The sequence below is a fragment of the Pseudorasbora parva genome, chromosome 7, assembly GCF_024679245.1.
Source record: "Pseudorasbora parva isolate DD20220531a chromosome 7, ASM2467924v1, whole genome shotgun sequence".
Classification (NCBI taxonomy): domain Eukaryota; kingdom Metazoa; phylum Chordata; class Actinopteri; order Cypriniformes; family Gobionidae; genus Pseudorasbora; species Pseudorasbora parva.
Genome location: NC_090178.1, coordinates 5,859,572 through 5,884,378, shown reverse-complemented (window position 1 = coordinate 5,884,378; position 24,807 = coordinate 5,859,572). Strand labels below are relative to the sequence as shown.

The following is a 24,807-nucleotide window of genomic DNA, read 5'->3' as shown; positions in this document are numbered from 1 at the left end:
TTGAGGGACAAGTTTAAGTTAGGCTTACAACCAGGGTTAGGTGCTTCTACATCCATTATTCTCCTATCATTTCCCTCTGATTTTAGGGATAACTTCTGGGTAGAGTTAGGATTATGGGTCAGGATAGGATAACGACTACATTTAACTTGACCCACGTCTAACTCAAAATCAGGACGTGCCAGTTAACACGCGTGAGTCTGTTATTACTGACAAACAAACCGTGTGTGTGCACTCAACACACTGATCGCACATTGTACATATGCACAAACACATTTCAGTACATTCACATTGTTTCCACAGACTTCAAGATAATACTGTGTATGTTGCCGTGCTTAGTAATTCATAATGGATCTGTGTTCTGTAGAAACTGTATGTGCTACTGTATGAATGTGAGCAGCAGCGAATTAGTTTAACGGCGATTAACCTCCGTGTACAGTAAGCTGTTTAAAATGTGCATTTATCCAATTTTAAGCATCCAAATGGTATAATTAATTATGTCTTGTGGAGCACTCTCGGAGTACACATTTATTTGTTAATTTAAAGCTACACTGTAACTTTTTTAGTTTATTCTTAGCTAAAAACACTTAGTTCTTTCAAAAATATATGTGCTCATTAATGTATATCTACTTCTTTCAAGTAATAAAGTATTCTCGTAAGTTTATAATATACCATTGAAAATACACACGGGTGAGGGGTTCGAATGCCGGCCGCCATGTTGCTCCTCCATCTTGAAAGTACATTAGCCAAAGAGGGACATACCCGTAAATTCAAGCTTCGCCTTTCGCGTTTTAACACTCGATGGCACCGTGTCGAATGTGAAGAGGGGGATTGCCATGTTAATCTTGGACTAAATCGGCCACCGTAGGAGTTCAAACGAAATCAGAATTGAGAGGAACAGAAACTATTATTCACTGGATGGTCATATACCTTTACACCGCTAGATGGGGGAAAATATCACACAGTGGAGCTTTAACTATTTGAAACTGAGTGTAAAATGACAAGATTTCACATCCTGTTAAGCTCTCTAGGCCATGACCAGGCAACGTCATAGCAACGCACGCACGCACACACACACACACACACACACGTGTCAAGCAACAATAGAAAAGGCTTGGCACCTTTAGACAATCATCAACTCATATTATCACTGCAATCGGTTTATGACTGTGGAAAGAAAAAATGACTCTGACCTTTGCATTGTCTGCTCTCTGTACAGTGTCTCAATGTGTAAACCTGCAAAACAGCTGATGAGTTTCATACAAAAGTGGAATTTCCAATACCAGATCTTACAGTAGAGCATCAATAATATGCTGTATTACTCATAATAATTCAACAGATTCAAGTGAAAAAGATAGATGCATAGAAAACTTTACTGAACCAATGAAATCAATACACTACTAGTCAAATGCCTGACATAAGATGGACAGTACATTATACAGCTAATCTACTGAACATCTGTAAAACTTTCTGTAGGACTGATACTATGGAAAATTTGACTATTAAGTGAGAAGATTTCCTTCCCCCAAAACAAACACAAATTGACTGAATTAACGCAATTAAATCATTTGTTTCCTCCATAACAGAGAGCTTTTGTCTGTGAACACACTTCAGCACTTCCTCATTGCTATTTAATGTGAAATTCCCATGAAACCTTTCACACAAACTCCAAGGAACACAAGACTTGTCTGGTATGCAAATAGATATTTGACGACTGGAAACTTCCAGCATTATTACATAATAAGAGTTGCTTTTAAAGAAACGAGAGACACGTTAAAGTATTGTTACTGTAAATGTTTTGCTTTGATGACTCTACAAAGAAAGCTGAAATGTACGTCAGAAGAGCTTTTAAGCAAATATTTAGTAAATGTTCAGTCTCGTCCACTGATCAGTTCGTAAGACATGAGATGTAAAAACAGACACGTTCATATGATGTAAAACGTACGTAAACACACATCACGACGAGGTCTTTCTGAACCCGATTTGTATTCAAGTGTTTACATGCTTCATTTCACACCCTTTTATTCAGATTTACTTTTCAGTCTGATTGAGCTGCCAACGGATATGTAAAAGTAGCTATTGAAAATCCTGTTTCCCTCTTCAACAGGTTTTAAACAGAACTGAATGCTGACTTTCACGTTATTATATAAATACTGCCAAAACAATCAATCACCATGTACTGTATTTCAGGATTGCCTACATTTTTGACTCATGCATTATGCATTATGAATCATGCATTGACTCCTAATGATTTAATACGTTAAAAGATGGACATGTGGACAAATGAAGCGGGATAACACTTGAATACGGCAATGCTACAGAAAAGCTTAGTTTCAGTCAAAGTGCCGAACCAGTTTGAAAACACCGGTTGCTTTTGAAATTCCCAGTTTTCCTACACTGTCCATCTACCTGACGAGAACTAACAGAAGATGTTCTGTCACCACTAAATGACCATCAAACATCTGTTTGTCTTGAGTGGATGTGCTCAGATGAGCACCGGAAAGAGCAAGGTTAGTTGCAGGACAGAGACAAGCCCTGCATCTCCTCAGTCCATCTGTCCAGAAGGATCACGCCAACTCTAGGTTCCTCCTCAGGTTTAGAGAAGTCCTGCAAGTGGTCTGTCCTCAGAATATAAGTCCTCTGGTCTTGTTTTTCCTCCAGAGGAGTCCCCGGCAGCCAGTTCTGCCTGTAGTTGGACGTCACACTGTCAGAAACATGTACAGGCAGGTAGGCTGAGTTACACCTGGAGTCCTCCTGAACTAGGTCAGTTAGTAAAGGCGCCAGTTCTCCAGTTAAACCCTCTGATTGATCAGCTGCACAACTCAGATCAGTGTCAAACTGAAATAAACCGTCATGAAACTGCAGCGCACCACTTTCAGTGGGCCGAACTGGCACCACCAGGGTCGCGCTGCTGGGCTCAGTGTCTGAAATGCTCAAAACGGACTCTGAACTGATTGAATCCGAGCTGGTCTTATCTGATTTACCGTCGGATGAGGGTTCGTTGGAGATCTGGACGAGGCTGTAGTGCACTGAAGACTCTGCGCTGCCATGCACCGGGACGTCCTGCTGACATCTGTAGGGCTCCTGGGGTGCGTAAGAATTCACAATCTCTGGAGTCCTCTGGGCAGAAATGAGATCTGGATATTTTGGGAACGATGATCCACAACACACTTCCAATTTAGAGATGTCGTCTCTGGGGTATGAACAAACCGGAGGACTGGTGCACTTTGACAGCTGTTTTACAGAGAGGAAAGAAAGAGAATCATAAATGAATCTTCTGCGTGACTGCGGGTAGTTTCAGAGTTTATTTCATTGAAACTAATATGTTCAAAGATATTTTTGTGTCACAAATGTAGTTTTATTCAGTTTTACCTGATTTTTGAACAGAACTGGATGCACATGATATGTTATTTCATTAAGCCTATCAGATAAAACCAGGACGTCCGGTCATTTTTTGAAACTTATAACTGGATTTCCTAAATCACGAATGAATAACTAATAATAAATAATAAAATAAATAAAGAAAATGTAAACATTTTTTAAAATAAAAACAATAAAAATAAAATTTATATAAAATGTTTTTTTTTCTTTTGAAATTATTGATTTATTTTTATTTTTATGATTTAAGCTATTTTAGTAAGGGATAACTGACCTATTTTAAAAGGATTTATTTACATTTTACATTTAAAATAAAACATTTACAAAAAAATCTGTTAAATGTAAAATAAAATATGACTGTAAAACAAAATAAAACTTTTTATCTCACAATTTTGACAATTTTTCCTCATAATTGCTTGATATAATTTATTTTTCAAATTTTTATTTGATTTTTATTAAGACTTAACTTTGTTTTTATTTTTAAATGATTTATTGATTTATTATAGAAGCAGTTTCCACCACAGAATAAAAAATAAAAAAGGTAATTGCAAGTTTTTATCTCACAATTCTGGCTCTTTTTTTCTCCCAATTGTGAGATAAAAACTCGCAATTTCCTTTTTTATTTTTTATTCTGTGGTGGAAACTGCTTCTATAATAAATCAATAAATCATTTAAAAATAAAAACAAAGTTAAGTCTTAATAAAAATCAAATAAACCATAAAAATATAGTAAAATCGAAATAATCAAAACACTTACTAAAAAAGATGAAATATTTAGTTTAACTGCATGTCATATAACCATTAATCAACATCCGAGAACCGTATACATGCAAATGTGTTGTTAAATTATTGACATATTTACTGAGTATATTTCAAGTAAATATTGTAGGTCAAAGGGATTCGGCTGACTTGTGTACGGTCAGATTGATGCAGACTGCATGCATTTGAAACAGAATGTTTTCATCAAACGCGCAGCGGCCCACAGGGAAGTTTAAAAGTGAAAGACGTTTTGTCAATGAAGCCAAATATTGACTTGATTAATCAACAGGAGGTTACACAAAAACCAGCCTGAGATAGTTTACTGAGCAAATATCAACATGCATGATTTATGCTTTTCATATTACAAAATAGATAAGACTTTTTAAAATATCATCTCAAATTCCCAAACAGGGTAAATAATCCATGAAAGCACTGAAGAGCTCTAAGGAAAACTGTGACTGCTGATCTGGCAGCAGATGTTTTGTGCTAACCGTAATCGACGTGATAAAGTCATTTTGTGCTGCCGAGAGCAATGCGCAGATCAGACACATTCCTTCACGAGGCTTAAGAGAAATGCAACGCTCTTGTCAAACAGGCCTTTTCACTGCCAGTAAGACGGGAAGGAGCTGATTCCAAGAATGTTCACCTGGAAATTCCCAGAGCGAATATGACACAATCGCTTACCAGCACTTTCGGTAAGGAACGCTTTCTCTTTACGAACAGCTGGCAAAGCGTAATGGGTAGGACGATCAGCAGCAGCAGAGCCAGCAGACCGGGCCACAGTATTATATAAAACCGGGAGTCAGGGTCTGAAAGACACAGAGACTGCAGATGAGTATAAACAGAGAACATTTGCTGAGTTTAGTCTGATGCCACTTCCAAAATCTACAGACAACTGTAATTGTAAATAATGATCATTTCACAGATAATTGTAAATAGAGCACATGCATGTATCAATTGATATGTATTTTATGGATCATAAAATATTAAAAAAACATAACATTTTTTTTAATAATGATAAATAATTTAATAAATTTAATTTAAATTTTTTTTTAAATTAATTAATATATAAATAAAAAAAACTAATAAAAATACATGTTTTGTTAGGGTTGAATTTAAAGGGGTCCCTTTATGGTTATTTAAAGCCTCATAATTTTGTTTATGGGTTTTCTAGAATATGATTACATAACAATAGGTGCAAAACAATAGATTTAAATAAAAACATGTTTTGGCCGATTTATAAGCCTTTTTAACTAGTCAGTTATCATAATATTTTACTAGATAAGTGAGGACATTGGTCCCCTTTACAATTATAGCACAACAAACACAAACACAAGCACGCACGCACGCACGCACGCACACACGCACGCACGTACGCACACACACAACAGATGACTTTAGCTGTGGTCTTACACTGCTAGCCTACATTGTACTACTGAAGAAATTAAAATAAGCTTTTAATTGTTTAACAATATTTCATCTTTGTTATGAATGAGTTTGTCTGGAATTTATAATTTTGACTTTTATATTTTACATTGCATTTATTTGGTTCTTTAAGATAGATCCTCTGAGTTTTAGCCTATGTCAAAAATATCAAATATAATTTTTTAATATCAAAATATAATTTATTTCATTTTTAATCTCCAGATCGTTGTTTGTATAGGTCATAGTTTGACTCAAGCTTTTTTGCTCAAAGGTGAAGACCCAACTTTATGCATGTTTTGTAAGACCTTCCTGGGTTTAAACAATAATGCTCGTTTATCAAGTTATTTCACTTAAGGATGTTTAGTAAGATTAAACTCTAATCTGTGCAAACATTAAACTTTGCTGAAATTAAAAACCTTGATTTGGTCTCTACACTTCATTATGGTAACTCTGCTAAACTATAATTACTAAAACTAAAACTGAAACTAAATAAATAAAAACTAAATAGAAAGGTATTTGCAAAATAAAAACTAAACTAAAACTAGCAAAACCATTTGTAAAACTAACTAAAACTAAACTGAAATTTGTAGCAAAATTGAAAACGATAATAAAATAAAAACTAATTTCAAAAAGCAAAACTATAATAACCTTGCACCAAACCAGGAAGAAGCTCGTTGTAGTCCAAACCGGACGTTTTTGTAGGCAATAAACCGCCATAACTTTAAAAGACAATATCTCTGTTTGCAGTGAACTTTCAGCGCTGTAACTTTGCAGATGCTGTTTATGCTCAAGCAGCAACATTACACACTAACTAAAGTTAAAAAAGGGAAGTCGCATGCAACCACCCCTTTAATATTTAATGTTAATACATTAACATTGTGTTGTCCACCATGGTATCGGTGTCAAAATTATGGCCAGTGTAAATGTTGAGTGGCTAGTAACTTTGGAAAACCACTGGCCAAGTTCTGTGTGTTCGTTCCCAGAAGAAAACTCAAGACTACAACGGAGGCGCTTCAAGGAGTTCAGAAACACTGATATGGAGAAGAACTCCCTCTGGAGGGACTCTCTGCTTTGTAACTTTACAGAGCTTTTTAATGCACAAACAGCGGCATTACACACTATAGAAAGTTGAACGTGTAAAATAGCATTATTAGACCCCTTTAAAGTAAAGAGAGGAAATATTAAAACACTGAAAACATTGCTTTCCTAAATAAAGGGTGATCAGATTCAGTCAAGGCAGTTTTCTACACATCAATCGAAGCACAAACTGTTCAATTACCTGAGACATTCACACAAAAGGGGGAGCTTTCACTGTGATTGGCCCAGAGGGGATGTGCGAGAGTATATGCCACATCTCCACAGTACTGCACGTCTGTTTCCACAATCCATATAAACACTGAGCGAGACGTGCCCGTAAATACCTTCAAAAACAAGACACATTTAATGTGTTTATTTGAACGTGAAGGGACAATAAATGTAGCCGAACATCTTCATATAGTGAATCTGATGAAAATATATCCAGGTCACATTTCATTACACATTTTCAATAAAACATAATGAGTTCAGGATTAATAAAGTTAAAAGGTTTTTACAACGTAGTAGCCTATTACATATACACTCAGTGGCCACTTTATTAGGTACACCTGTTCAACCCATTAATCACATGGGTTGAACAGCCTAAATCTGTATATGGGAGCAACTCAATGCATTTATGCATGTAGACATGGTCAAGACAATCTGGTGAAGTTCAAACTGAGCATCAGAAGGGGGCAGAAAGGTGATTTAAGTGAATTTTGGATGCTTGTTGGTGCCATACGTGCTGTTCTGAGCTCCAACCTAGTACTAGCAAGGTGCACCTAATAAAATGGCTGGTCAATATATGTGTGTGTGTGTGTGTGTGTGTGTGTGTGTGTGTGTGTGTGTGTGTGTGTGTGTGTGTGTGTGTGTGTGTTGTGCAAAAACACACGCACACACATATTATATAAAACTATGCTTTAATACATTTTGAACTGAGAACACATTTTAAAATGTTTGCTGTAAGACAGCAATAACAATATAAAGTCCAACTGAACTGGACGCATATGACTGAAGAAGAATCCCGGATAATAACCTTTCCAGCCACTGACTTGGGATGTGTCAGATGAACTCTGTACTTAACGCCTAGCCAGGCCTTGATATTCTCAATGGAGCGATTCCAAGGGATCATCGGTGGGGAAACCGTCACATTCAGATGAGTTTTGTTTGATGCTACTGACAGCAGTGGTGCTGCCAATGTGGCTAAAACGAGAAAAAGAGAACAGTTAGAGAGAGATATTAGTTGCGTTCCAAATAACAAACTATACACTTATGCACTACTCATCTGTGTAGTGCATGAATTTTATAGGATTATTTTGTCATTCAACATAAGGCTGCATTTACACTGCAGGTCTTGATGCACAATTCCCATTTGGTGACTACACTGTAAAAAATTCTATGTTCAATAAGTTATGACAAGATGTGTTTTTACATTGTTTTAACTCATCAAAAAAGTTTTTATTAGTTATACAAGATGTAACTCATTTTTTAATGTCAGTTTAACATAATTTGGAAATAACTGTTGATTGTACTGCAAAAGTTCAAAATTTGCCTTTTTTTACAGTGTAGATCCAATTTTTTAATTTTTTTAAAAATCTTTTAAAAGCGACTCGTATCTGATATTTGCCTTTACACTGTACACTGGCGTAACAGCCCAAGACATTTTTAACCGGAAAAAGAAGTAAAACGGCGTGATATGCAATGGACACAGACAAAATGATTATTCAATGTTTTACTTTCAGCACTTTTCCACACATCTTTAAAGGTCAGCAAAACATTTCTCTTGTAAGGCGGAGAAAAAGAGGGAGCCCTTGATCGCAGTTCGTGTCCACCTGAGTTTACACGGCAGACGCAAATGCACGTATCCGATTCATATCGATCTGAGCATATCGGAATTCATGCGTTTTTTTCCCTGCTTACACGTTCATGTCATATCCGATCTGTGCCACATGAGAGGAAAAAAATCGGAATTGGATCACTTGAACCATGCAGGGGAAATGGGCCCTAATGGGTCCTGCACACTGTGCGATTTTTCAAAATCCTTTGCGAATGTCCCTTGTCAGACTGTAAGCCATGTCACACTGTAAGATCTCAGTTGGCAATGGCATTAATGTCAAACTGCACGATAGTGAAGGCGCACTAAAAACTGACGCGTGCAAGAAAAAGAGAAATGTTAGAGAGAGGTATTAGTTGCGTTCCAAATAACAAACTATGCACTTATGCACTACTCATCCGTGTATAATTTTGTCATTCAACATAAGGCTGCATTTACACTGCAGGTCTTGATGCACAATTCCCATTTGGTGACTACATTGTAAACAATTCTATATTCAATAAGTTATGACAACATGTTTTTACATTGTTTTAACTCATCAAAAAAAGTTAAGAAATGTTTTAAAAGCGACCCGTATCTGATATTTGCCTTTACACTGTACACTGGCGAAACAGCCCAAGACATTTTTAACCGGAAAAAGAAGCAAAACGGCGTGATATGCAATGGACACAGACAAGTGTAGGCGCGCTAAAAACTGACACGTGCAAGAAAACTCGTCCGGAGTTTTATATCATCAATGAATGACGCGTTCGGTGACAGTGAGCTGCATTACACGCGGGACTGAAATGCTGGCTACAAAGAAATCTCTAGCTCTCGTTTTGGTCATAGTTTGTCTTGAAAAACCGAGATATTTGACTGTCGTCGTAGGAGAAGTCACACTGCAGGATTGTGTGCCAAATCTTCTGATACTTCCAGAATTTTGTCTGAGGTAAAATTTGATCGCAGCGCTCATTAATCGGCTGCCGGTGAACATGTCAAACTAACGACCAAAGACATCAGATTTTAGCCTAGGATCAGAGGAATCTTTTAGGATTGGCTAAATTTGTCTCAGACGGCCAAATTGTGGCCAAAATCGCACAGTGCACCCGGCTTTAGAGTCTGATGCCCCTGCCCCTGACAGTTGAGTGCATGAAGTGTCCAACAATCCAATTGTTTTTTCCGTTAATGTAGTTCATCATCCGAGTATTTAAAGTACACTCTTTCTTTTTGAAATTTTCAATGTGAACACACTATTTATACTTTAAAACATCATAGAATAGTGCATAAGTATGTGAACTGGGATGCGCCTATTGTATAAATTTAGAGAGACCATCAGGCAAATCAAGCAATTTTTCATGTTATGATGATTTTGATAAACAGATAAGCAGTTTTACTGTTGGGTCAAAAAGAGTCATGCATTAAATCCATCAGAGAACCACAGATGATCACAAATATAATTAAAATGAAAGTCTAGATTAGATTATCTTACTGTGCCGGAATGGCGCAAACCTCACGTCACCCACACACTGTCCGTTGACTGTGATTCTGGCATGACATCTTAAGGTCACATCGGTCAGCACATGATGCATCTCCTCAGTCAGGTCACAAACCGGAGTGGAGATGTTCTGGCACCATGTCACCGGATGATACGAAGTCCCATAACTGCAACAGAACAGACATCAGTCAACTTTTACAGCGATGACATTAAATAAAGATGTGCAAGTCAATGAATCAGCAACCATTTAACACAGTTAGTGTACACAGAAAATGATTTAATTGACCAGACCAACCAGACTCTAACTATTCTACACATTACACACCCTGTATACTGTGTGCATGTGTCATGTAATGTGTAATCATGAGTATCTGATACTGTGTTTATTGTTATCTTCAGAACATCCCTTCATAAAACAAGATTCCTTAGTTAATAGACACTAATTAAAATCCTCATTCTTAATGCAAATACGCATTTCAAATGCGTAAAATCTCTTTTTGTCGTATTAACATATAGCACAGTTTGAGCAAACTGAGAAATGAAACGCCAGGAAAGAGTACGTATTCAAAGCTCCTATTGGTCGTGTATGAAGTGATGGCCGGATGAGAGAGGAAGAATGGGAGGTTAAGAGGTTGGACTGCAGTGTGCCGGAGAGCAGCGGCTCCACATTACAGTCGTGGGATTATCTGGAGCTTCTGAAGCTTTCGTCTCTCATCCCGTCAGCCTCACTGACCCTCCCAGCATGCACTGCTGCTCCCTCCGTTCCCATCAGATTTATTTTCCCCCATCAGTTTCTCTGCAAAGCGTAACTGTGACTGGTGCAAAAAATGCGGTGCCAAGGCCAGAAAGGGCTAGAAACATTTTGCAGACGCAGCTTCTGCCCGCTCCTTTTCTAATTGAAGTTCACAAACTGCAGAAGAGATTCACAGCCGGGTGACCACAGCGTGTCCTTCACCAAAGCAAAGTCATGAGCCTGAGACTTTGTGCTGTTCTTCACAGAAAACAGAAGGGCTGAGAGGAACGGATTAAACTCATGGCCAACTAAACTTTTATTTCAGTTATATATATTTTTGATGTTTTTTTTCAACTGTGAACAGCATGTGATTTAGTGACTCTAAAACTCCAGGAAATGATGTCATAACACAGGCTCAAGGCAGAGTCAGAAGAACAGAAGCCTTCATGCAAAACAGGTGTTAGAAGAACGGAAATACAGGGAATAAAAGAAAGAAAATAGGAGGCAATGTACTAATGTGTTTACTATTTTCGTACAATTATAGATACTTAATAAGTCCTGTAAGTTGTGAGCTGGGGCCTCCATGGATTCGAATTGTTTTTTCAGCACATCCCACAGATGCTCAATTAGATTGAGATCTGGGGAATTTGGAGGCCAAGTCAACACCTCAAACTCGTTGTTGTGCTCCTTAAACCATTCCTGAACCATTTTTGCTTTGTGGCAGGAGCATTATCCTGCTGGAAGAGCCACAGCCACCAGGGAATACTGTTTCCATGAAAGTATGCACATGGTCTAAAACAATGCTTAGGTAGGCAGTTTGCCTTCTTCCCTTAGTGCATCCTGATGCCATGTGTTCCCCTGGTAAGCAACGCACACGCCCCTGGCCATCCATGTGAAGTAAAAGAAAACATGATTCATCAGACTAGGCCACCTTCTTCCATTGCTCCGTGGTCCACTTCTGACGCTTACGTGCCACTGTTGGTGCTTTCGGTGGTGGACAGGGCTCAGCATGAGCACCCTGACTGGTCTGCAGCTACGCAGCCCCATACACAACAAATTGGGAAGCTCTGTGTATTCTGACACCTTTCGATCAGAATCAGCATTAACTTCTTGAGCCATTTGAGCTCCAGTAGATCATCTGTTTTACACGGGCCAGCCTTCACTTCCCAAGTGCATCAATGAGCCTTGGCCGCCCATGACCCTGTGGCCGGTTCTCCGATGTTCCTTCCTTGGAGCACTTTTGATAGATACTGACCACTGCAGACCGGGAACAGCCCACAAGAGCTGCAGTTTTGGAGATGCTCTGACCCAGTCGTCTAGCCATCACAATTGTCAAACTTACTCAAATCCTTACACGTGCTTCTAATGAATCACTTATGAGGACAAAATGTTCACTTGCTGCCTGTTCACTAGCAGGTGCTGTGATGAAGAGATAATCAGTCTTATTCACTTCACCTGTTATAAAATGTCATAATGTTATGCCCAATTGCTGTGTGTTTGTGTATATATAAATATTAATCATTAAATTAATATGATATAATCATTAATATAATAATACATTTTTACATCTACAAACATGTAGGAAGGTATAAATGCTACGTGCCCGAAGCCTAAATCCGAATTCTTAAAGGCATGAAAAATGAATAATGCATTCTACGGAGGCCCTAAAGGGACAAGGTTAAGCTTGCAGCAGTAGCCAGTTACATCCAAGTACATAATATTTGACTTAGCCCTATCCCGTAGTAGGGAGAGATTGGCAGGATGATGGTGGAGGATGTGGTACGCAGTTCCTAAATGTCAATGATAAAATATCTTGTCTTGTATATTGTGTGGTCAGCCCCTATACACAGAGTAGCCCTGATCACGAATTGGAGTGAAAAACAAGCACACATTCTGTTACGAGTATATGTGAGTATATAGGATGTTCGTTTTTTTTTTTTTTTTTTGCCTGCCTTTCTTCTCTCTGGTTGTGCTGTCTTGCTCTCAGGTCTCTGCTGATTGGAGGAAGCGACTGTCACTCTTCATCAAGGTGCCGTCTCTGCAGCCAATCAAGTGCCGCCCTGGTGGATAAATTCTTCCAGCGTGTCCTGATTAAGCAGTGTGTGTGTGTCAGGTGTTTCAGTTGGAGTGTCATTGTGAATCTTTTGTTATCTTGGGTTAACTTCACACTTGATTCTGTACTGTGAGATGTTGAGAGTTAAGAGTAATTTAGTAGCCTACTTTCTGGGGAAATAGAGAACAGGTAAGCAGGTCGCGCGATGTACATCTTGCCCGCAGTTATCAAATGTTAAACACATCAGGTAAGAGGTGAGCGCCCTCTTTGTATTTCTTTGTTCTTATTTAGTGTAGGTTTAGTTATGGCGTCGGATACGCTGACGATTACGGTTTTTCTTTTCACATTTTCCTTTGGTTAGGAAGGTTAGAGGGTTTTGGGGAATTTAGTTTACATACTATTTTTGTTTTAATCTTTTCTTTAAGTTGTCGCCACCACGTTCCTTTTTCCCCATTAGTTTATTATATTTCTTCTTTATATTTCCTTAAATGCATTGTATTACAGCGCATACACACTGATTAGTGGCTTCGGCTTTTAGTATTAATAAATCAATTGGCCTTATCAACTTCTGTGTCTGGTCTCTTCTGCTGCCCGCTCCATTACCGCAATATTAACATCTAAATGTTACGTTCTGACCCTAGACCTTTAAAAGTTCGTAACACATTCAAAAGTGCATTCAGCAGCTCCCTGACGCACGCAAATTTTATACAATATAATTACCCAACAATATGATTGGGTTAGGCTTTATTTTAAGGTGTCACTGTTAAAGTGTAATTACATATTTAAGTACAGAGTAATATTAATGAACAACATTTACTTTCTATAGAGTTAGGGTAGGATTAGGGTGTGGTTGAGGGATAGTTAATTATGCATAATTTCCTGTTAATCCTCATGTATGGCTATTACCATGTAACATATGTAACAAGGCCAATGTCAAATAAAGTGTTATCTATGATTGTAAGAGAATGCAAAAACATTCAAATATATTTTTTCATTCCATCCCATACTGTTTTCCATCTCCATAAAATGCATCATTTCCTTTCTGAACATAGTATTTGGCTTTGGGCATTTGTGCTGTTATGACAAAGCAAGAGCAAAAGAAAAGGTCCAGTCGGGTTTTCCTCGGGCTCTGTCACTCACATTTTGTACTGAACACTGTAGAGAACCGTTTGACCTGGAATGTCAACAGCATCCCAATGGAGAACACTGAAGAAATTCTTGGACTTGACATAAGTCCTCGTCAGACTACAGCACCAACAACCTACAACACAAAAAGGAGACAGGAAAAATAAAAGTCAGATGTTTTTTACAGGTCTTGACTCCAAACTCCGAACACATTCCATTGTGGTGTGATGATAGAATAAAACCAGGCGATGATGTGCTAGACTTAATGTCTTTTGTCTAAAAGTAAAGTGGATAGGTTTTTCATTTATAGCTGCTATGGTTACAGCACGCATCATAACAAACACCAGCACCCACATACACACAGCATAATCACTACACACGCCAACAGGAGAGGAAACAACATCCTTTTGAGCTACATCCACAAACCCGTTCTTTAGGCTGTTTGGACATGAATCAATAAATCGTAGCATAATGCCTTTCACCCTCAACTTTCCTCTGGACAAACTTTCCTTTCCTACTTTCAGCAATTTACGGACCGAGTTTGATGAGTATCTGACAGCAAGATGAGGATCCACCTATGGATTTGTGCTTAGTTGATGCCTAAATGAATAATCTCTTCACGTTTTGGTGAAGAAACTAAACTAAATCGCTCCAAACATACACAGCAGGCCCTATGGCTTTTGCAGAAAGTGTTGCCTATGTAAAGACAAAGCATGTCACTTCTTGGGATGGAGCCAGGTGGTCTGTAATTTGATTAGAAACTTAAAGGAAGTGTATGTAAGATTGTGGCTGAAATTATCACTTTCAAATGACTGTAGAGCGGTGTATCCCCTTCCCCTCCCCCTGCCTCGAGGTTGCCAGATTGGCTGCAGGATCAGCAGGAACGTTTGTAGCTGAGGCTGTGGTAACTAGAGCAGATCTGGCAACCCGGATGCCCAAACACTACTGACTTTGTGATTGGTCGATAGGTGGAGGGCGGAGCTTCAGGCCAAAACACAACATGTCCACATCAACATCAGTTGAGGGCTGCAACAACAACTTTATAATGACAATATCCTGGCCGGACTACTGTTGTCAATGATAAAAATATATTTCTTAATGTCTAGGGACATATCAGGGCCCTTTTATGATTCATTGAAATACATTTCTTACATACAGTTCCTTTAAATATAATCCGAAAGATACTCAAATACTACAACTTAAACATTACGCCCCACATGATTAATGACTTTTGATTATAAGAAAAACTTTTTGAATAGATTGATTAATGCATTTTAATATTTTTATATATAATAATTATGGAATCCTGTTATGCCACGGAAAATTGCGAGTTTTTATCATATAATATTTATATTATTTTCTCAGAATTGCGAGTTATAAAGTCCCATTTTGAGGGAAAGACTGACATTATATTTTTCAGTTTATAACACAGAGTTGCAAGTTTGTGCTATGCAATTCTGATTATAACGTCCAAAGAAAATTCTGTTAAAAAATATATAAAATAATATAAAAATACAGACCATTACTTATGTGGTGTAAAGTGAAGAATTTAGACATGCATCTCACATGCAGAATATTCCTCATATTAAGCCGCCAAATTAAAAATAAGCAAAATCAAAACTTGTGCTTGCTGTCACACATGTAAAAGGAAAAAACAGCTAATCATTAAGGAAACAAAAAACCTGTAAAATGAAATATAAAAATGCATATATTCAAATAAATAAAATGGAGAATACAGTTGTGTGTCCAGTGGAATATTTCTAAAAATGTATTTCTATTTATTTTATTTACAGAAATATTTGATCCACACATTTTCTTATTTAAACAGCAAAAAAAAAAAAAAAAAAAAAAAGACTCACCAGAACAAAAGAGCAAAAACATAGCAGCTCTCAGAGGCCACATATCCAGACATATGAGAATATCTCCAACTGAGAAAGTTCAAATTAAGATCCAGTGGTCAGAGACGCAGTCCTCTCATTATTTTCTTGATTGAAAATCACATGAAGTCATTATTCGATCACTGTGAGCTGCACAACACAATGACAGAGTCCGTCCCCGCTTTACACTCGCTGTTCCATCTCTCACCGCTCTGGAGAACGATCTAGCCATCCTCAGGTGTGCCTGTGAACTTTGGAGTAATCTTATCAACACGTTCCTGTTTTCTGCTGTTGGCCTCCACCCATAAAGGGGCGTCAATAGAGGTGTCCTCGCCACAGCCACATCTAGAATTTCAGGTTTTAACAGCTGAAAAACTGAAACTGGAAATGAAGCACTTCACATAAAAGGAGTGGAAGAAAGAAAGTGGGTGGTTCAGCTGTCATGTGCTGCTCTAAATGACCTGTAATGACACAAAACACAATCATTTTACAGCATGACATCACATGTAACAGAACGTGTGACTGACAAACAAAGGTAAACAGAAGATTAACTTTCATTACCGTGTAATAAGGCTGATCATCTTGACCTCTGTGCTTTATGAGCACTTGCTGGTCTAGGAATAGACGTATTTGCACATCTGTCAGTGGGACTGGCTTGAGTTATTTACACATGACAATGATGAAGAAACTTAGAATAATGTGAAAATGCAGAGTGGGTGGTTCATTAGAAAAGAATGGAAAATACAATTTGAATCAATAATCGTAATATATTCGTATTATAATCATATTCTCTTTTGTTGTTTATTTTCTTGTTTATACACACACACGCGCGCACACAAACCCACATGTTGGTCTATGTGGTTTACAGGGACTCTCCATAGGCGTAATGGTTTTTATACTGTACAAACCGTATTTTCTATCCCCCTACACTGCCCCTGCCCCTAAACCTACCCATCACAGGAAACATTCTGCGTTTTTACTTTCTAAAAAAAAAACATAATTTAGTATGTTTTAAATCTATTTGAATTATGAGGACATTTGAAATGTCTACACATTTATTGTGTAACACCAGTGTAATACCCATGTAGTTATACAAATTTGTGTCCTCATAAACCACATAAACAGGCTCACACACACACACACACATCCATATATCGCCTATATTTTACAACAAGGTCTGCTATTAGTTGAATATGAATATTCATATTCAACTAATAGCAGACTTTGTTGAATATGAATATTAGGTTTACTGTTTAAAACCTTTTGTTTTAAACCACTGTAATTGAGAAAATGTTTATAAAAAAATACAAAGTAAATAAACTATATATGTATATATATATTTTTCTAACTTTTATTAACATTTAAAGTTTTTTATTTTTTAAATAGAAATCTTTTCTAACAATAGAAATCACTTATCAATTGAACATCCTTGCTGAGAAAAGTATAAATTTATTTTTAAAAAAGAAGAAAATACTGACCCAAACTCTTAAACAGTAGTGTATATTGCGGTACCTGTATATTGCAAAATATTTATATTTTAAATAAATGTTGTCTCTATTTTAAAAATTGTATTCATCAAAGAATCCTGAAAAAAACATCACAGGCTACAAAAATATTACGCAGCAAATCTGTTTCCACCATTGATAATAATCTTCATATTAGAATGATTTCTGAAGGATCGTGTGACACTGAACACGTGAGTAATGATGCTGACAATTCAGCTTTGATAACAGTATAATCAAATAGAAAAACATTGTTTTAAATTGTAATAATATTTCACAATATTATTTATTTTACTGTATTTTTGATCAAATAAATGCAGGCTTGATGAGCAAAATGACTTCTTTATAAAACCTTCAAAATAGTAATGTTTCCAAACTTTTGACCGGTATTGTATATAAATAATATAACACGTGCATGCGATAATGTGGTCTGACAAATTTCATAAGCAAAGGAAACAGGTTGAAGAGCCAGAAACGTTGCTCTCACGTATTTGTGTATTCAGTTTCCGGCTTTACACCATCTCCGCTGTCATCTAGCATGTCTGGCTAAACAATAACTTCCATCCCGTTCTTATTTGCTGTTTGAGTCGAGTTCTGTCACAGACACAGATGTGATTCCTCACAACTCCTACTTCACTGAGATCTGTCAGGCAGAAGGACATTTCTGCAAGCAAATCCATCAAAAAAATGCTAGCACCTTTAATCTCAAACACAGTGAGGATAAAGGCTAAAATCCAGACAGTGAGTGTAAAATAATCTGACACTCATTCGTACAGGTGAAACATACAGATAAGGTAATATAATGCACTGCAGGAACAAACCCAGTTCCACTTTCAGGATTCTGCATTTTAAAGGTGCAGTATGTAATATTCACATGACAGCTACTGGTTGAAATGGGTACTGCAGTCAAAATGTTAAATATTGGAGCGGGTTCTTTCTCCCGCCTCCTTCTCATCACAACAGGAATAAGCACAATGGCCAATGGAAGGCAATCAAACCTTAAAGGGATAGTTAACCCAAAAATGAAAATTAGCCCATGATTTTACTCACCCTCAAATCTTCCTACACTAAAAAGAAAATTCTAGTTGTTGCTCAGTTTATTTAAATACACTAAGCTAAAACAACACAAATCTTAAGATTTTTACTTCATTGCCATTTGCACTAAATTGTATCATGTCAAACAGTTACCTAAACCCTTTGTGTTGGGACTAAATCATTTCTGTTGCACTGACAGAAACTAGGCAGTGTATTTCCAGTTCCCAGCATGGGGATGGATCAGGAGAGTAAATGTTGAAATGTGCTGAAGTGCTGTTTAATGTGTTTTTTAGTAAATGGGTTAGCCTGTTATATTTGACAGTTATTTTTGACATTTAAAAGTTGATATTTTGTGTTGATTTTTGAAGTTCGCATTAAGCTGAAGTGTAGTTAGCAGTTGTGGTTGGGCTGTGGGGGCTGTTTGAACTGTGTGCTGTTCTCAATGAGTTAACTGTGCTAATGCCAGTGATGAGAAGTTTTTCATTACATTACTCACACACTACAAATGTTACTCTTAAACGTGCAGTATGCAACTTTTGGCCACTAGGGGTCACTCATTCAAAATAATAACAACAGACGTACTTTGATGACGTTGGGAAAGTGCGTGGGCTCATGGGAGTTGTCATTATTGCCACTGTCAACCAGCGAATCTGGCATCTCCAGCAGAAAACATGTTCACTGACAAGGTAATTGTTATATTACATCTCTATTATTGTTAAGTTTAGTTACGGCTTTTCACTTTATGTAATGTCAATCTAATGAAATAGCAGCAAGCTACCGTTACTTAACAAACTTATCAGTAACGTTAGATAATGTGCGAGACAGAATGTTGTGCGGGCGGTCGCTATGTCAACATACCTATAAGTTGGTAGGCTATGTTGACATATTAACCGCGCATCATAATTTGAGTTACTCAAATTATAGATATGTTGACATGGCATCCACGATTGTCGAACATTCTGTATATCAACTGTTCAATAAGGAAATACATTTCAATTTAGTTTATCATTACCAACATAAAACAGTAAATGAGAGAACCAGCACCAGCAATACGTTGTTTATTGGAACACGCGCTGTGTCGCTCCCCACATTCATCAATCATTCTAATAAACATTTATTTTGGAACTCAGATATATGAATAAGTAGATCATTATTAAATCAATATTATATGTAGCTAGTATTAACATATGATAAAAGTGACGGTCACCTTATATTAATTGACCAAGATAGTGGCATATTACCTTATGAAGCTAACGTTACTTTCTCCAGCTACATATAAAACCAATAATAGCTAGTCCATCTGCGTTTTACACATGACATCATCGTGTCACCAAATATACGGATAGAAATACTTTTGAATCAGTTTTTAAAAAAATAGCTGTTTCAGTCTCCAAAAACAGAGAATCCGCCTGTTTGAAAAGCCGATACAATACAAAATGTATACGTATTCAGCTAAACGCGTCTCAATGTGGTCAAGATCGCTATGCAATATGCAAACATACAGCATGTTATGATTATATGATTATTATGTTAGCTGAATGGTTACTTAAATGACCTGTTTATTAAAACGCAAGCGAGATCAGCATCTCTCTGCAGTCCGAGCTTGTCACGAAGATTTCGCCATCTTTCAAAGGCTTCTCCAAGGTTTACACGTCTCTTGCTTCTTCTACTGTCCCAAAATCTTCTCGGGTCATTTTTTTCACCCGTACGTTTGCGCTTTGTTGAGCTGGCAAAACGTACAGGCAAAGAGTAGTCATGATCCATTATCATACAGACTTTTTTATACGGGTGTTCCCCTTATACTGTCTGTCAGTGTTCCTCTTTGAGTTTGGCGGTTCCGCCGAGTTCGCAGGAAGCAAGACGCAAACATGGATATGACGTGAAAGACGGGCGACATAACGGAAATAAAGACACGGTCCGTGTCTTCGAATTAAAATATTAATTTCTCTGGATTTAGAAGTTAATTGGAACTGTCGGGATAATGTAAACACACAACTTTAAAAAATATATAACATAGATATAGTGATCTTTTATATTTTTAATGCTGAAACATTACATATTGTGCCTTTAACATATGTGAACAAGTGTTGCTTTGACTATTGGTTTTTATAGAAATAATTAAAATAGTTTGACACAGTTCCTACAGTCTATATGGTCATCAGTTCTATCCCTCTTTATCTTACTTTATATAGTAGGAATTACACAATTATTATAGTAGTCTTGACTAAATTAAATTAATGATTACAACAAATCATTTCAAACCAATTAGATTTTTTTGTGTGAAAATGTAATTCAATTTTGTGGAAAAGCTTTCCTTAATTTAATTAAGTTTGTTTAACAGCTTAATTTTTTGAGTGTAGGTGTATATGAGATTCTCCTTTCATACGAATGAATCTCTTCAGCATTATTACTTCAGTTTTCAGTGTCATATGATCCTTCAAAAATCATTTCATATGTGATTTTTGACCTTAAAAAACAAAAAACATAGAAGAGTGTTTGCTAATGTCCACTATAGCACCCTTGTGGCATGTTATGAGGACATACTGTACAGATGTGAGTATTTTGCACTTTGAATAACAATAAAAAGAGACAAATGTAAAACTGGATATTGCATGTTTGTAATTGCACATTTAATTAAAGTGCACTGGAAACTTAATATTGCACAGAGATAGATAGATAGATAGATAGATAGATAGATAGATAGATAGATAGATAGATAGATAGATAGATAGATAGATAGATAGATAGATAGATAGATAGATAGATAGATAGATAGATAGATAGATAGATAGATAGATAGATAGGCAGACAGACAGATAATTGAATATATAACTATATGCAACTTTATCTGCATACATACAATATACTCATGTTAGATATATATAGTACCAAACATCCACTGCTTTGACTTCAGACCGATCTGAAGGTGCGTTTGAATTTCATCCGCCCGGCTGTGTGGACCGTCTTCCCACTCCCGTCACAGAGATGATTCAAAGCGAGTGTGGCCTGACTCGGATCACAGCTTTGAAGCCAGTCAGCGGTGGAGACGACAGATCAGAGCTCCTCAGCCTCAGGAAACCCATCGCTGACTCTCCTCCAACGCACTGCCACAGTCACAGCCAATCCAAGTGTCAAACACGCCTCACACCTCTCCAACGCACCAAATAACTGTGTACCTTGATGTCGGGGGAGACGTTCATGTCAAGAATAAATTGGCAAACCTTCTCCAGGGTTACATCTCATCATGATTGTGATGCGACAAGATTCCAGCGACAAAATCACAGCCAATTAGAAGAGCATACTCTCTTCAAGCGCACTGCACGCACAACGACAATGATAAGCATATCATCAAATTACACCCTTTTAACATTATTAAAAATACATACCGAGTGACTGATATAGTCTTTGTCATTAAATACACATCTTTGTTCACATTGAGTGCTGCAGAGTGATGTATTTGTGTAGGTCATTCCAGAAGTTAGCATGATCACACTGCTTCCCTCAACAAAAACCCAATAGGACTTTGAATTATCACAAAAAAAATCTCATCTACAAACGTTTATGAAACTTACAGTACATGTTTAGTCAAGTCAACTTCATTTATATAGTGCTTTTTACAATTTAGATTGTTTCAAAGCAGCTTTACATAGGAAATTAATGGAAGAGAGATTGTTTTGAGGAAAAAGTTTTTGTTCAGCTAAAGTAAGTTTTTGATTGATTGATTTCCTTTGTAAATAATCATTAGTTATTTATTTTGGGGCCACTTACATGACACCATTTTCAACTAAAATAGAAAATCCTCAATTTCAGCCACTCATCTGCATAGAAAGAGCGTTTTAAAATAGTTTTGAAACGATACCATTATAATCCTTGTGTAAACCTCAGAAAACCTGAATCCGTGAGAATGTGACGACATGCACAAAATAATTATGTGTTTAGTCAATAGGCAGGCGCGTTTGAATACGTGTGTGTGCAGGTGTGTAGTTTTCCTCTACAAAATGAGTGCCAAATTAGACAATCAACAGTAGGTTATAAATGAATGACACTACGGACACATGACTTTAAACATCACCATCATATCATCTGATATGAGTTAGGCAAATGGTGGTCACTATTTATTATGAATAAACCACTATTTATTAGGTGATGGATTATCTAGACAAAGGAGAAGTGCTCACTAACACAGATTTAGACAGATTTGTGAACAATATTTGAGAGAAATAAGCCTTTTGTGTACATAAAGTCTTAGATCTTTGAGTTCAGCTCATAAAAAATTGGGTAAAAACAAAAGTGTTTATAATTTTGTTGAGAGTATGTTTTTGTTTCAGCTGTGACGAGGCAGAAATAGAAACTTTTTCTAAAATATATAATAAGATTGTTGCGTATTGCCGTTGTGATTGGTTAGGACAAAAACTAAACACAGATTTTATAATGGGTTATGTCTGGTTAGGACACGATTATACTGAAGGACAGTTCTGAGGACATGTTCTTGAATATTATTTTCTTTTAAATTTTGATAATTTTTTCTTTGACTAAATTTCTTTTCATTTACATTTAATCATTTAGCAAACACTTTTATCCAAGGCGAGTTACAAAAAGAGGAGAGCAATAGAAGCAACGAAACAAACCAGGGTAACAACCTGCAAGTGCTGTAAGAAGTCTCAGTTAATCGAGCACAGTACACAAACAATTCTTTCTTTTTTTTCAGACAAACAAACAGAAAATGTAATTGGATAGTTAAGTACTAGTCTTTATTGGTCAGGTGCAGTTGGAAAAGATGTGTCTTAAGATGCTTTTTGAAAATGGCTACAGACTTAGCTGCACGAATTGAGATCAGCAGGTCATTCCATCAGATTGGAACGGTCCAGGAAAAGGTCCGTAAAAGTGATTTCATCCCTCTTTGGGATGGAACCGTGAGGCGTCGTTCATTTGCAGAACGCAAGCTTTCCTTAATTTTAAGGAAAATAATCCTTAAAATTATCGCACACCTGTAGTTAATAGATAGGTGCGTAGGACCAAAGGCCACCCAGATCCAAAAATCTTGCATATGCCTGATGAAGGTCATGAGACTGAAACGTTGCTAATAAAAAGTTTCAGATTTTTGCAAGTATTTATAGTGTGCGGGATTTCCTTTTGTTTGTTTATTAAAGGGGGGTGAAACACTCAGTTTCAGTCAGTGTCATGTCAATCTTGAGTACCTATAGAGTAGCATTGCATCCTGCATATCTCCGAAAAGTCTTTATTTTTTTAATAATTATATAAGAAAGATGCGCTGTTCCGAGTCTTTCCGAAAAAAGCTAAATAATGACGTGTGCTCGCTGCTGCTATTGTGTTGAGTCGAGTGCGTCGTAAAGCTGTGTCATCCCTAACAGCGGGAAAAAAACCTTATTCAAAATAAAAATATGGCTTTTAATCAGATACAGCCATACATCTATGATCCGGAATCAGACCCAGAGGCTGCAGTTGAACAGGAGCAGCAGCAAAAACGACTAGAGCAGGACGTCTCTATGTGGTACAAGTTATACACTAACTATATAATATGCTTAGCGGCTTGTGTTATTTACATATTTATACTTGAATTATATCGTCGTATTTTTGTCTTTGAAGGTGTACATGTGGGAAGTACAGTTGTGCACGTGTGTTTGTGTGTTTACGCGTGGTTTGTGTAGACAGTAAGCGGACTGGTTTTGCACAGCAGGATTAGTTAGTGTTTACATAGAAAGACACGGAATAGTAGCGCATTTGAATGAAGAAGCACGCTTATTTAGTTCAACATATTTCCCCACTCTTTGTGTATTGTTGTTTGGAGTGCTTTTACAATACACAAACATAAAGTTACACATATAGTGGCCAGCTAAACAAATGTACACGCACTACACATCGCATGCTCCATTGATCAATTAACTATACGTGATCATGTTTGGGCTACTTGATGGGCATAGGCAAAAACACAGACATTTGAAGCAGTCTCACTCACCGCCTGCGGTACTAACGTTGGGACTGCTCCATCATTCAGCATTAGGCGATCGGGAAAATCCGGCGTCGAGCTGGGCCTTGTTTATGAAACAGTCGGCACCGAAATGCAGCGAACAGATATAAACATTCGCGCAACTCAGTTGCTGATCCGGAAAAGCAAATTACATCCACTGTTGCCTTAACGCGGGGTTTTGGGGAATCTGTGCAGGACTGTCTTGGTCTGGCAACCAAAAACGCACTTTTTTGGTGACATTGTTATGTGCACATCACCTGTCCAGCATCCTACAAGCCAGCGCTTTGATGGGCGTAGCCTGTTACTTTCGCTCTCTCCCTCTCTCTCTCTCACGCGCTTCCGGTAGAATTGTCCGTAAGGCCCATACAAGGAAATTCCGCCCCCATTAACGTCAAAGGGGACGCATGATCCCAAAAAACTTGCCGAAACTTATGACTAACCGGAAGTAGTATTTTTGACAAAGAAATACTCCCATCAAACGTCCACCTTAACTTTTGAAACTTTGTCTATGTTTAGTATGGGATTCCAAGTCTTTAACAGTGTAAAAAGATCA

The 24,807-nt window shown here is 37.2% G+C and overlaps 1 protein-coding gene across 1 annotated transcript; it reads right to left on the bottom strand.

The window, feature by feature from the left end:
- Positions 1-1,368: 1,368 nt before the first annotated feature.
- Positions 1,369-16,096, bottom strand: ifnlr1 (interferon lambda receptor 1). Its single transcript, XM_067447845.1, has 7 exons — positions 15,711-16,096; positions 13,867-13,987; positions 9,935-10,107; positions 7,669-7,835; positions 6,838-6,979; positions 4,818-4,942; positions 1,369-3,231 (listed from the first exon to the last, which is right to left on the bottom strand). The coding sequence occupies exons 1-7, from the start codon at positions 15,751-15,753 to the stop codon at positions 2,509-2,511; spliced, it is 1,494 nt and encodes a 497-aa protein (XP_067303946.1). The 5' UTR covers positions 15,754-16,096; the 3' UTR covers positions 1,369-2,508.
- Between the last annotated feature and the right edge of the window lie 8,711 nt (positions 16,097-24,807).